Source organism: Somniosus microcephalus, unplaced genomic scaffold, assembly GCF_052327205.1.
Source record: "Somniosus microcephalus isolate GS21.2 unplaced genomic scaffold, FLI_Smic_1.0 unresolved_chr1, whole genome shotgun sequence".
NCBI classification, from domain to species: domain Eukaryota; kingdom Metazoa; phylum Chordata; class Chondrichthyes; order Squaliformes; family Somniosidae; genus Somniosus; species Somniosus microcephalus.
Window position 1 is genome coordinate 150,102,121 of NW_028225179.1, and position 14,054 is coordinate 150,116,174.

Here is a 14,054-nt window from a genome sequence, read left to right on the forward strand (position 1 = left end):
ATTCTTGTGCTGATTCCTCCTGAAGAATTTGAATCGTTTCGCTATCAGCAGCGGTGTTGGGTTTAAGAGCTCCTGTAAGGTATCAACAATCTCATTAAAATTCTTGTCCATCGGTTTGGCTGGAGTGATCAAGTTTCGTAACAGCCTGTATGTCCTTGTGCCCATCAGATTTAGAAGTATCGATGCCTTTTTATCATCCGCTACTTCATTCGCCTTGCAATATACCTCCACTCTTTCCACATATGTGGTCCAATTTTCTTTATCACTATTGAAAGCAGTAATATTGCCAGTCTTCGGCATCTTGAAAATCTAAAATGGCGCTTCCCGCGCTTTTCTTTCTTCACCGCCGAGTTAAGATGGCATCTCCCGCGCTTTCCCACCGCTGCCGCTGCTGCCAACGCTGTTCTCCGCGGTTCCCGTTGCGACCTGCAGCTTTTCGCGGTATTCCTATTTTTTTAATGTTTTTTATAGCGCTTCAATAGTTTCTCCGTTACTTGGAGAACTGTTCCCGTCGTGGAGCGGACCCTCTGGGACTTTCCCCTCCATCTGCTCGGTCCGAACGCCGACCGCGCCCTGAGTGCTCCACCCTCTCTCTCTCTTTGCTTCTGCTTGCCGACTCGCTGCCCGGCCCCGTTGCAGAGCCACCCGATCGAGCTCTAGCCCGCCACAGCCCAGGAAGGACCTGCCACAAGCCCGTTTAGCTGGGGAAACCACAGACTGGAGACCAAGCCTGGCCCTCGTTTTCGAGTTTCTTCGAGTTATTTTTTTTTTCTTGCTTCTGGCTTCGACCTTCGTCTGAGGAATCAATCCCCTTGAGGTGCTGCCGAATTGCAGGTAAGTTCGTTTCTAACTCGTCGCCACTGTTAGATCCGTGTGTTAATGGAGACACGGAATGCAGGAGTTGATTTAACAAGTGTTTACTGAACAAAGTCTGGAGGTGAACTAACAACACAAGACGCTACACAGGCTTATATACCCGAGTGGTCACTACTGGTACAACAGTATACAGGGGCTTCAAAAACATAGTTCCTCTTAAAGGTACATACACTACATTATCTAAGGTAGACTGGAGTGAGTGGGCGACACCCATCGTTCCTGTCATGAAAAAAACGTTAAATAATAAGCCTGAGGAGCCAAGGAAGGTTCGCATCCGTGGGGACTTCAAGGTGACGGTGAACCCAATCCTTCACACAGTACAATATCCTCTTCCAAGGATAGAAGATATCTTCGCCTCACTATCTGGAGGGAAGCGTTTTACAAAAATTGACCTAGCACAAGCATATTTGCAGATGGAGGTTGAAGAATCCTCTAGGAAGTATCTCACGATAAACACTCACAAAGGTCTTTACCAGTATAATCGACTGGTATTCGGAGTAGCATCAGCTCCGGCGATATGGCAAAGAGTGATGGAACAAGTCCTGCAAGGGATTCCGGGGACTCAGTGTTACTTGGACGACATCCTAGTGACAGGTGAAGATGACAGTGAACACCTTGCCAACCTAGAGCAGGTGCTCACTAGACTACGTGAACATGGGCTACGAGCCAATCGCCCCAAGTGCGAGTTTTTTAAGAAACAGATATCGTATTGTGGCCACGTGATTGATGAAGAGGGGTTGCATAAGTCCCCTGACAAAATTGAAGCGGTAGTTAAGGCTCCAGCGCCTGAAAATGTGTCGCAACTGAGGTCATTCCTCGGATTGGTGAATTGCTACCATAAGTTTTTGCCGAATTTGTCCACAATTCTGCATCCACTGAACGCCCTACTACGAACAGGAGTAGCATGGAAATGGAGCGATGAATGCAAGCGGGCCTTTCAGAAGAGTAAGGACCTAATCACTTCACGAGAAGTATTGGCTCACTACAACCCATCACTACCGATAAGACTGGCATGTGATGCGTCTCCCTACGGCATTGGGGCGGTACTGTCACATAAATTCCTTGATGGTTCAGAGAGGCCGATAGCTTTTGCGTCACGCTCATTAACTTCAGCCGAGTGTAACTACGCCCAGATTGACAGAGAGGCCCTCAGCCTGGTGTGGGGGGTGAAGAAGTTCAATCACTACCTGCACGGTCAGAAATTTACTCTACTAACTGATCATCAACCTCTTGTCTCCATTTTCAACCCTCAGAAGGGCATACCGATAATGACGGCACAACGGCTACAGAGATGGTCCCTTTTCCTGGGACTAGGGACAGGGTCACTGGCAAGGCTTGGAAACTAAGCTAGAGCCAGGCCTGGTTAGTATCTGGAGGGGTGACCATCAGGGAAGACCAGGTGCAGAAGGTCACGGAAAGAGCCCTGAGGAGGGGCGGTTGGTGAGAAGGTCATGGAAGGAGCCCCGGGAGGGGCGGCTGGTGAGCAGGCCCGGGCGTTGGGCTGAAGATTGTCGGACAGGAGGAATGGTGGAAATGGAATGGCGGCGTGCACAGACGCAGCGGCTTTGCTTCTCCCAGGACGGTGCTATTTACGTTTAATGTTAAATGTTATTTGTACTGGACTCATGGGAGCTTGCAAGATCACATTTTGTTGTTCATGTACTTGTGCATTGTACAATGACAATAAAGTTGAATTATTATTATTATTATTATTATTATTATTATTTTCCTCGGGGCTCACCAATATGACATCGAGTACAAAGGAACTAAACAACATGGGAATGCAGATGGATTGTTGCGCCTACCGTTGCCGACGGTGGAAGAAGAACTGGCAGTGGATCCAGTGGAGTTATTCCACTCGACTATAGTCGAATGTCTCCCTGTGACGAATGCAAACATAGAAAAGGAAACAGGAAATGACCCGACACTCTCCTGGGTCTATGATTTAATGGTGAAGGGATGGCCAGCACATGGCGAACCACTGCTGCCAGCATTCTCGCCGAGAAGAGAACAGCTGTCAGTGTGCAGAGGAACCTTGATGTGTGGATCCAGAGTAGTAATTCCACCCAAATTGAAGGATAGAGTGCTCAATGAGCTTCATGAGGGTCATCTGGGAGGGGTAAAAATGAAGAACTTAGCCAGAGCGTTTGTGTGGTGGCCGGGAATCGATAGAGAAATCGAAGAGATGACCAAGAGCTGTACAGGATGCCAGAAGGTCCAAAACGCCCCACCACAAGCCCCTCTACATCCATGGGAGTGGCCCTCATCTCCATGGCAAAGGGTGCACATTGATTTTGCTGGTCCCTTTATGGACTCGATGTTTTTAATTGCGGTGGATGCACATTCAAAGTGGCCAGAGGTAATAAAAATGTCCTCAACCACCACAGAAAAAACTATCACAGTCTTACGAACCATATTCGCCAGGAATGGGCTGCCTGAACAGATTTGCTCTGACAATGGACCACAGTTTGTGTCTGAAGAGTTCCGGAGGTTCTTAAAGAACAATGGTGTTAAGCATTACACATCCGCCCCATATCATCCAGCCACTAATGGATTGGCCGAGAGGTTTGTTCAAACATTCAAGAAGGCTATCAAGGCAATGTGTAATGAAGATATACCCCTACAACACAAGGTGGATAACTTCTTGTTTGCCTACCGGAATGCGACACATGCGGTTACCAACCAAACTCCAGCCATGATGTTCTTCAATCGAAGACTACGATGCCGCTTGGATTTGGTTAAGCCAAACATCAGAAGAGATGTGGAGAACAGGCAGTTTCAGAATATGAATGAAAGGCCGACCAGGAGTTTTAAGATAGGTCAACCAGTTTTGGCCCGGGACTACCGCACAGAGAAATGGCAGCCAGGAACGATCTGTACAGGGCAAGGACCTCTAATGTATACCGTGGACGTTGGGGAGAGCATTGTAAGACGCCATGCTGACCAGATTCTAGAGTCACTGGAAAACGTCAACTCCACACCACGATCTGATACACCCGACGATGAAACCGAAGTACCAATTGCATCTACCGCAGAATCGGTGATATTGGAAGCAGACGAACCAAACAACGACATTGATCCCGACTCAACCTTGCCAGAAGAACCTGATATCCCAAAGAGGCGTTATCCAGACAGAATCAGGAAGCCTCCTCAAAGACTGAACTTATAATTGCTTAACTTCAACCAATGTATCTAGCAACCGTAATTGTAATTGTAATTAGTTATTATTTAGTTGTTAAATGAATGTTATGTACTGTTTATCTAAAAGGGGAGGAATTGTTGTGTATGTGCCTTTAAGGGAATAACTGGTCTCAGACTGCAGTACCGGCAGTGACCACCCCTGTATAAAAGGCCCTACCTAGCAGGCTTCTGTAGTTTCAGTTTCCAGGTTGTCTCCATTCAGTAAAGACTTGTTATAATCAACTCCTCCTCTTTGTGTTTAAACCATAAAAAATACATTAAACAAATAAACTGTAACAAAAAGTCCAATAAACCCCTAAACAAAACTTGACAAATCAAATTAAAATTTGGTTACTTAAATCGATTACGCATATAATCAACTCCTCCTCTTTTTGTGCAACCAAAACAAGTTAACAAATAAACAAAAATCCAATAACCCTTTTAAATAAACCTTCACCAATCAAATTAAAATTTGGTTACTTAAATCGATTACGCATATAATCAACTCCTGCAGTCTGTGTCTCAATTATACATGGACATAATAGTTTCCTTTGGTTTTTGTGATTTAGTTTCTTTATTCGTTGTGTGTTTGAAAGGGGGTACTTTTGTTTGGCGAGTCTCCTTATTGGTTTAGTTAGAAAAGACATGGCGAGCAAGATGATGACGTTTTTTAATGGGCCGAAGCCGAATGCAAATTGAACCATTCCCCGCCCCATGAAGGGGCGGTCATACGACGTAATAATCCGGCTCCGGCACCAATGCAGGGTGTAGCGAGTGACTGGAGCCTGGAGGTGCTTGGTTGCGAGTCTCCTGCCATCGGTTCATGGGCTCGGAGGAGCTGGACAGGACCATGGCCCCAGCGGTGCGGCCGCCCAGCTCCCATAAGGACGTGTCATCGCGGAAAGCGGCGGGCGCCCTGCAGCCGCTGATGGGCGGCCTCTTCCTGCTTCTCCTGCTGCTGCTCTCCAGCTCCGCGCTGACGGATCAGGTAAAGCTCATCCGAGACACGGAAGTGGGGCATGGAGGAGGAGCGGAGGATTGGGGCAGAGTCTAGGTCTAGGACGGAGGAGGCCTGGGGACGGGGGAGTGGGAATGCGACTGGGGTGTGAGGACTGGAACTGGGGTCTTGTCTGAGGATTGTGTGCCCCGTCCCGGGTCCCCCTGGTGTGCAGCTCCCTCCGAGAAGGGGAGAGGGGATGGGGTGGTTTGGTGAGCAGTGGATTCCATGGTCCAGCCTCCTATTTACACCCCAGGACTTCCACCCTCCAGCAGCTACAGGCCAATGTCACCATAATGCCTGGGGGTTTGGGAAACATCAGCTGACTGACTTGAGTGTGGAGTCTTCCTGGTTTGAATTGGCTGAAAACTTGTGTTGTGTTGGTGTATCTACAGTGTACGCCATTATTGCAGGTTAAAGGCACATGCCCTTATTAGTGTGTGGTTTTTAAAAAAAAAAAACAATTTGTGGCGAGGAAGAGACTCGCCGTGTGTTGCTGGACAATTTGCCCCTGCTCCTCTGTTAGCTTAGTGTAAGGGGGAGCTTAGTTCGCCATCGACCTCCCCACGAGTTTCAAGATCTTGCTAGATTTGTAGCCTAAATATGGATTAAACTTGCCGCGGAAAGTTAGGGCTGGTATTTAACAACATAAGGATACTTTTAGTGATTAGAGTTACCTTCCTGCATTGCCACTCAACCTTGGAGGCCCAGGAAGGGAACAGTTGAAACTGGCGTATCATTGCTATAGGTAGTAAATTGTTCCTAGAGGTGGTTAAATTTTAAATGTTTTAATATTTTTCTTTTTTTTTCTCTTTCTCAATTCAATTTTTCTTTCCCTCTTTATTTCTTTCTGTATTTAATTTGACTCTAATTCACCCGACTTCCTTCCCAGTCATTCGTTCTGTTTCTTTCTCTACCCTTAAATTGAATTGTTTAAGGAGATGCACTGTTCACTGATGTGCCAGATGCCCTGTTGCCCTCACCACGCCGTTAGTTGCTTGCACTTCCAGCAAGTTCCAGGCAAAAAAACTTTTGAGGTGAAGGGAGGGGGCCCACTCCCCTCCAGCAAGATCTGGGCCATTAGTATGTTTTGAGCTTGTGCCAAAAACGTGGATTGCAACCAGTAATGAAGTATGGCTAGAGGTTGCACGTAGTTCAGGAGACAACCCTATGCATATGGGTCCTTTCTTAACACTGATTTTATATATTTATACTAGTGGAAGATCTTGGAAATGTTACAAATGGGAGAAAATGGGTTTTCCAAAGAAGTACGATGGTTTCGGTACAAACTCAATCAAATTAAACCTGACCTGGAAATTCTGTCCTTGTGTACTGTGACCCATCCACACATTATCAGATCGGAGCCATTGCCCCTGTTCAGTAACCTATTGTTCCGTTATGTAAACAGTGTTGTTTTAACTAAATTAAGAAGTCTGTTATTAATAATGTCGATTTGAAGTGCCTGTAGAAGTGAGGTGATGGGCAGGGCTGTGGCTCAGTTGAGCAGGTGTAGAAAAGAACTAAAAGCGCCTTTCATAACCTCCTGATGTCAATGAAGTACTTTTGAAGTGTGGTAATGTAGGAAACGTGGCAGCCAATATACACAAAGGTCCCACAAATAGCAGTAAGGGAACTTTTTTTAATGACATTGTTGGTTGAGGGATAAATATTGGCCAGGGTACCAACGAGAACTTCCCTGCTCTTCTTCGAATAGTGCAGTGGAATGTTTTACATCCACCTGAGAGAGCAGATAGGGCCTGGGTTTAACGTTTTATCTGAAAGACGGCACCACTGACCAGTGCAGTACCGAAAGTGCGCTGCACTGAGTGTCAGCCTAGATTAAGTGCTCACATCCCTGGCGTGCATCTTGAACCCATGACCTTCTGACTCGGAGGCAAGAGTGCGACCACTGAGCCAAGGCCAAAGCCTGACTTGTAGCTTGTTAGGCGTAGCATACTTGGGTGGGGGGAGACTGGGCTTTTAAATTTCATGAAACCTGGAATTATCCCCATGTCCCATTTTAACGAAGGGTTCACAACCCTGAAGCATTATCTCCTCTGTTAGCTCTACAGAAGCTGCCTCACTTGCTGAGTATTTTCTGAACACTGAAGAGAATCCAGCGGCTGTAAAATAGTCTCAAACTCTGAAACCACTATTCCTGTGCAAGATTTATGATCCTTTGTTATAGAATCTACCCTGCAGTATAACCAGGAAATAATCCACGGTACCGGGAGACTCTGGTAGTAGTACAGCGCTGCGCCTTAAAGCATTATAACTAGTTAGAACATCTACTTTTGTGCAGTTTGAAATCCTAACTCCATATAATTAGGATAATTCCGCTGGTGCAGTACCCTGGAATAGCTGTGTGACATCCAGCTGGTTAAGCACATTGTGCAAAATTTTCCTCCATTCACTAATTTTTTTCCAATGCACTCCTGGCTGGCCTCCCACTTTCTACCCTTCGTAAACTTGAGCTCATCCAAAACTCTGCTGCCCGTATTCTAACGCGCACCAAGTCCCGTTCACCCATCGCCCCTGTGCTCGCTGACCTACATTGGCTCCCGGTTAAGTAATACCTCGATTTTTAAAATTCTCATCCTCGTTTTCAACCCCCCCCGCCATGGTCTTGCCTCTCCCAATCTCTGAAAGCTCCTCCAGCCCTACAACAACTCAGAGCTCTGCTCTCCTCTGTTCAGATGTTGATCTCAGCCTCACAGAGCAGATTGATTCCACAGTGTAGTATGGTTAACAATTGAAGCATTGAGAAATAATTGCACTCATACAGATGATCGACATGTTAAATTCAATCACAGAGGAACAAAATTTGCAAGTAAATAGATGCAACAAATACCTCATTATAGATAATGATCTGCACAAGGAGTTCCTTAATCTCCAACCTATGGCAATTAATCCTAACACATGACTTGAGGTAATTTTCTAAACATGGGAAGTCTATTGAGAAATCGAGAGCCTAGATCTGCACTGGCACCTGCTTCTATACTGATGATACCTCTGCTCTACTTATCTGATGCCTCTTGGCTCTAGAACATGTGGAGAAGTTGAGCAAAGTTCGTCAACATAGAGGTAACTGCTTTTAGCCATTTTGTAAAATGCTATTGGCGCTGCGTGTGCGGCTGTGTGCGTGCGTGCGTAAAATGGGGAGAATTTTAACCTTAAAAAAAAAAGACATGCGTTTAAACTACGCCTTTCACGACCATGGGATGTCCCAAACTGCTTTACAGCCAATGAAGTACTTTTGAAGTGTAGTCATTGTTGTAATGTGGGAAACGCGGCTGCCAATTTGTGCTCGGCAAGCTCCCACAAACAGCAATGTGATGATGACCAGATCACCTATTTTAATGATGTTGATTGAGGAATAAATATTGACCAGGACACCAGGGATAACTCCCTTGCTCTTCTTTGAAATAGAATCATAGAATGGTTACAGCACAGAAGGAGTCTATTCGGCCCGTTGAGCCCGTGCCGGCTCTCTGCAAGAGCACCTCGGCTAGTCCCACTCCCCCCGCCCTTTCCCCGTAGCCCTGCAAATGTTTTTCCTTCAGGTACTTGTCCAATTCCCTTTTGAAAGCCACGATTGAGTCTGCCTCCACCACCCTTTCAGGCAGTGCATTCCCGATCCTAACCACTTGCTGCGTAAAAAAGTTTTTCCTCATGTTGCCTTTGGTTCTTTTGCCAATCACCTTGAATCTATGTCCTCTGGTTATCGACCCTTCTGCCAATGGGAACAGTTTCTCTCTATCTACTCCTGTTTAGACCCCTCATGATTTTGAACACCTCTATCAAATCTCCTCTCAACCTTCTCTGCTCTAAGGAGAACAATCCCAGCTTCTCTAGTCTATCCACGTAACTGAAGTCCCTCATCCTGGGAATCATTCTCGTAAATCTTTTCTGTACCCTCTCTAAGGCCTTCACATCCTTCCTAAAGTGCAGTGCCCAGAATTGGACACAATACTCCAGTTGAGGCCAAACCAGTGTTTTATAAAGGTTCATCATAACTTCTTTGCTTTTGTACTCTATGCCTCTATTTATGAAGCCCAGGATCCCATATGCTTTTTTAACCGCTTTCTCAACCTGCTCTGCCACCTTCAACGGTTTGTGCACATATACCCCAGGTCTCTCTTTAAATGTACCCCCTTTAGGATTGTATCCTTTTAGTTTATATTGCTTCTCCTCAAAAATGTATCATTTTGCACTTTTCTGCGTTAAATGTCATCTGCCCATTTCACCAGCCTGTCTGTTTTCTTGAAGTCTATCACTATCCTCCTCACTGTTCACTATACAGTACTTCAAAGTTTTGTGTTATCTACAAATTTTGAAATTGTGCCCTGTACTCCCAAGTCTAAGTCATTAATATATATCAAGAAAAGCAGTGGTCCTAGTACTGAACACTGGGGAACACCACTGTATACCTTCCTCCAGTCTGAAAAACAACTGTTCACCACTAACTCTGCTTCCTGTCACTTAGCCAATTTCGTATCCATGCTGCCACTGTCCCTTTTATTCCGTGGGCTTCAACTTTGCTGGCGAGCCTATTATGTGGCACTTTATCAAATGCCTTTTGGAAGTCCATATACACGTCAACCGCATTGCCCTCATCAACCCTCTCCTTTTCCATAGCTAATCTAAACCGTATGATACTATGATCACTGTTCCCTAAATGTTGCCCTACTGACACTGATCCACTTGACCCTCCACTTGACCCACCTCATTCCCCAGATCCAGCAATGCCTCCTTCCTTGTTGGGCTGTAAACATACTGATGAAGAAAGTTCTCCTGAACACACTTCAGAAATTCATCCCCCTTTTACACTATTACTATCCTAGTCTATATTAGGATAATTGAAGTCCCCCATTATGACTACTCTATAGTTCTTGCACCTAGCTGTAATTTCCCTACAAATTTGCTCCTCTACATCTTTTCCATTAGTTGGTGGCCTATAGAATACACCTAGTAGTTTAATGGCACCTGTATTATTTCTTAACTCTAACCAAATAGATTCTGTCCTTGACCCCTCCAGGACATCCCCTCTCTCCAGCATTGTAACATTCTTCTTAACCAATACTGCCATCCACCTCCTTTCTTTCCTTCCCTATTTTTCCTGAACACCACTGGTCAGGCAGTATCTGTGGAGAGAGAAACAGAATTGACCTTTCACCAGAACTCTGAAATGTTATCAACTTGAAACATGATGCTGCCTGACCTGAGTATTTCCAGCATTTTCTCTTTTTTTTTGAATTTCAGATTTCCAGCATCTGCAGTATTTTGCTTTTGTATTGAATTGTTTTAATCTGATGTCTGATTCTGTGCATTTCTTTCATGCAGCGACTTTTACAGCGAAGTTTGTGCAAAGTAATTGAATCAATTAGTGCTGAGTAGTTTCTAGTGTTTTTTTAATTTCAATCAATTTATATATATGAGAGTGGTTTGTTTGTTTAATCAAGATTAGGAAATTTTGTACAAATAGTAGGCCGTGATCCAATTTGAGTTTCAGACAGAAAGGCTGCTTTCCAATGTGTTGACTATTTCTGGAAGTTAGAAGCTGAATTTTGTTCTGTGGGTCGGCAACGCAGGCTAGGCCGTGTTTATTGATCATTCCTAGCTGTTTTGAAAAGGTGGTGGTGGGCCATTGTCTTGACACGATTGTTCTACAACTGGGTGGCCTGCTAGACTAGGTCAGGGGGCATGAGGGTTCAACCACGTTGTGTCCAGCCTACCTCTGACCTAGATTGGTTATGGGGATGGGGGAAGGTAATCGCAAGGATATGTCGGAGGTGTTGCCTTTCAGATGAGACGGTAAACCCAGGCCCCGTCTGCCCCCTCTGGTGGACGTGAAAGATATCACGACACTATTTCGAAGAAGAACAGAGGAGTTCGCCCCGCTGTCCTGGCCAACATTTATCCCTCAACCAGCATCACTAAAGTAGATTATCTAGTCATTGCTGTTTGTGAGATCTTGCTGTGTGCAAATTGGCTGCCGTATTTCCTACATTATAACAGTAACTACACTTCAAAAGCTGTAAAACACTTTGGGATGTCCCGAGGCCATGAAAGATGCTGCATAAATGCAAGTTCTCATTTATTTTGTTATTAGTGAACCAGTGTCGATTCTTCTGATGCCAACCCATAAGTTATCAGAATCGAGGAATTCAATTTTACAACTTGTCACGAACTCTCAATCCCTGTGTTGCTAGTCCAGTAGGAGGACGATAACTACAATATTATACTTCTGGTTAACTGATGATATCTGTGGCAGACATTAGTCAACAGGTTTTCTGGCTTCATGTCCATTCCAGATATTGGTAAAATTCAAAACGTTGTCATGGGTCATGACCCATCATATAAATGGTGTTAGTTTGGTTTAGGGATAATTTTGTGCTTATTGAGCTGAACGGTCTCGGCAGTGGAGGAAAAAATATTTTTCCCACGTTGCTCAGTATCAGCAATGAGTACACCCAGATCAGATCTAGTACATCTTAGGTGAAGAATGAAAGTCCCTGAACCCTGCCTCTGACAAAGTACTGTCCCAGGATTACTTTTCCAGGCCCCACATCCGCCATCGTTATAAGATTAAAACAGAGTTATAATCAAAATGGAGTTTTAACAATTTTTAGCCAAATCTGTTCACTCTGCCATGTAGAAATATTGCTTGTTACATGCAAAGTTTTTTTTAAATTCCTATCAAGATGAGGATCATGGGAACAGGAGGAGGCCATTCAGCCCCTCAAGCTTGTTCTGCCATTCAATTAATTCCTGTGTGATCTGTATCTTAACTCCATTTACCTGCCTTGGTTCCATATCCCTTAATACCCTTACCTAACAAAATTCTATCAATCTCAGTTTTGAAATTTTCAATTGACCCCAGCCTTAACTATTTTTGGGGAAGGGAGTTGCAGATTTTCTCGACTCTTTGTGTGAAGTGCTTCCTGACATCACCCCTGAATGGCCTTGCTCTAATTTTAAGGTTATATCTCCTTGTTCTGGTCTCTCGCCTCTGAGTCAGAAGGTGTGGGTTCAAGTCCCACACAAGGGACCTGAGCACATAAAGCTAGGCTGACACTCCAGTACAGTGCTGAGGGAGCGCCACACTGTCGGAGGTGCCGTCTTTCGGCTGAGACATTAAACCGAGGCCCCGTCTGCCCTCTCGGGTAAAAGATCCCCATGGCACTATTTCGAGGACGATCATGGGAGTTATCCCCGGTGTCCTGGCCAATATTTATCCCTCAACCAACATACCAAAAACAGATTTTCTGGTCATTATCACATTGCTGTTTGTGGGAGCTTGCTGTGCGCAAATTGGCTGCCGCGTTTCCCACATTACAACAGTGACTACACTTCAAAAAGTACTTCATTGGCTGTAGAGCGCTTTGAGACGTCCGGTTGTCGTGAAAGGCGCTATATAAATGAAAGTCTTTTCTTTCTCCCACTAGAGGAAATAGTTTCTCTCCATCTACCCTATCGAATCCTTTCATCTGGTTAAACACCTCAATTAGATCACCCTTTAATCTTCTATATTCAAGGGAATACAAGCCTAGTCTGTGCAACATGTCCTTATAATTTAACCATTATGCTTTGCCCAGTGAAGGAGATCACGTGGATGACTGCAAGTTGGCATGTTGTATAATACATTCCACCCTGTTTTTCTTCCAGATCAAGCCGCTCATTGAAAGTGAACAGTTGCTGTGGATAAGTGGCATTGTTGGCCATGTCGACACCTTCAGGGTTCCCCTCATCTCGCTCACCCCCAACAATAACCTCATTGCCGTGGCGGAGGCAAGAAAGCATTCGTCGACCGATATTGGTGCTAAGTTCATCGCTGTCCGCACGTCGAGTGATAAAGGTGATTGATTAACATTACGTTTCAGTAAGGAATGAACGGGCTGCTTAAATCTTGGATTGAGGGAGCTCCATCTCCTTAATAACGTCCCACAGTCAGATGGTAACGTTTGTTTGTTCTGACAGTTCAACTATTCAAATTATGCAAATAATCGGCGTATTTAAAGCCGGAAATGTGGTCGACTAAACAAACTGGGTGAAATTTCCAGTCCTATGTTGTTCCAAATGATTTTCCACAATAACACAAAGTGAACCAAATGCTCTTTACTTTGAGAACAGGTCAACAGTATAGCAACCGTTGTCTGACATGATCCTGGTTTACAGTTGAACCAGGATGTTACCTGGGCTGGAGCGCGTCAGCTATGAAGAAAGACTGGACAGGCTGGGGTTGTTTTCCTCGGAGCAGAGAAGGCTGAGGGGGGACCTGATTGAGGTGTACAAAATTATGAGGGGCATAGATAGGGTAGATAGAAAGGAACTTTTTCCCTTAGTAGAGGGGTCAATAATAAGGGGGCATAGATTCAAGGTAAGGGGCAGGAGGTTTAGAGGGGATTTGAGGAAAAACTTTTTCACCCAGAGGGTGGTTGGAATCTGGAACTCACTGCCTGAAAGTGTGGTTGAAGCAGGAACCCTCAACATTCAAGAAGCATTTGGATGAGCACTTGAAACGCCAGAGCATACAAGGCTACGGACCAAATGCAGGAAAATGGGATTAGATTGGGCCTGATGGCCGGCGCGGACGCGATGGGCCGAAGGGCCTCTTCCCGTGCTGTATAACTCTGACTCATTGGACATGTGTTCAGTGAAAACAGAAGGGATTTAAAACTCTGGTCACAATCTCTCCACAAAACCTGATTTTTTTTAATGGTATGGTACTGAAGCAAGTTGCTGATTGAAGGCACTTTGTTTGAAGCAGAGTGTGGATGGGGCAGTAGAAGGTGAATTAACTGCAACGTGCAGACCTGAGATTTACTGCACTGACCAAGGACGTACTATTGTAAATACTGGGCACTGCCTTGTGTGGGGGAAGGGAAGTGTTTTTCTCCAACTTGTTGAGTAAGCATCTTAAATAGCAGGTAGACTGCTAGGAAAACAATAGTGCAGATTGAGCCTTGATACATACCCTGGAAAGATATAAGGACATTTT

The 14,054-nt window shown here is 45.0% G+C and overlaps 1 protein-coding gene across 2 annotated transcripts in view; it reads left to right on the forward strand.

The window, feature by feature from the left end:
• Window positions 1-4,720: 4,720 nt before the first annotated feature.
• Window positions 4,721-14,054, forward strand: part of LOC147096249 (V-type proton ATPase subunit G 2-like) — a 45,500-nt gene continuing 36,166 nt past the window's right edge. The window contains exons 1-2 of one of the 2 annotated variants that reach the window (XM_085975093.1): window positions 4,721-5,044; window positions 12,722-12,911. In XM_085975093.1, coding sequence (XP_085831219.1) covers window positions 4,880-5,044; window positions 12,722-12,911 — 355 coding nt within the window. In that variant the 5' untranslated portion in view covers window positions 4,721-4,879. The remainder of the gene's footprint in view (window positions 5,045-12,721; window positions 12,912-14,054) is intronic. The other variant, XM_085975092.1, reaches the window with a different exon arrangement.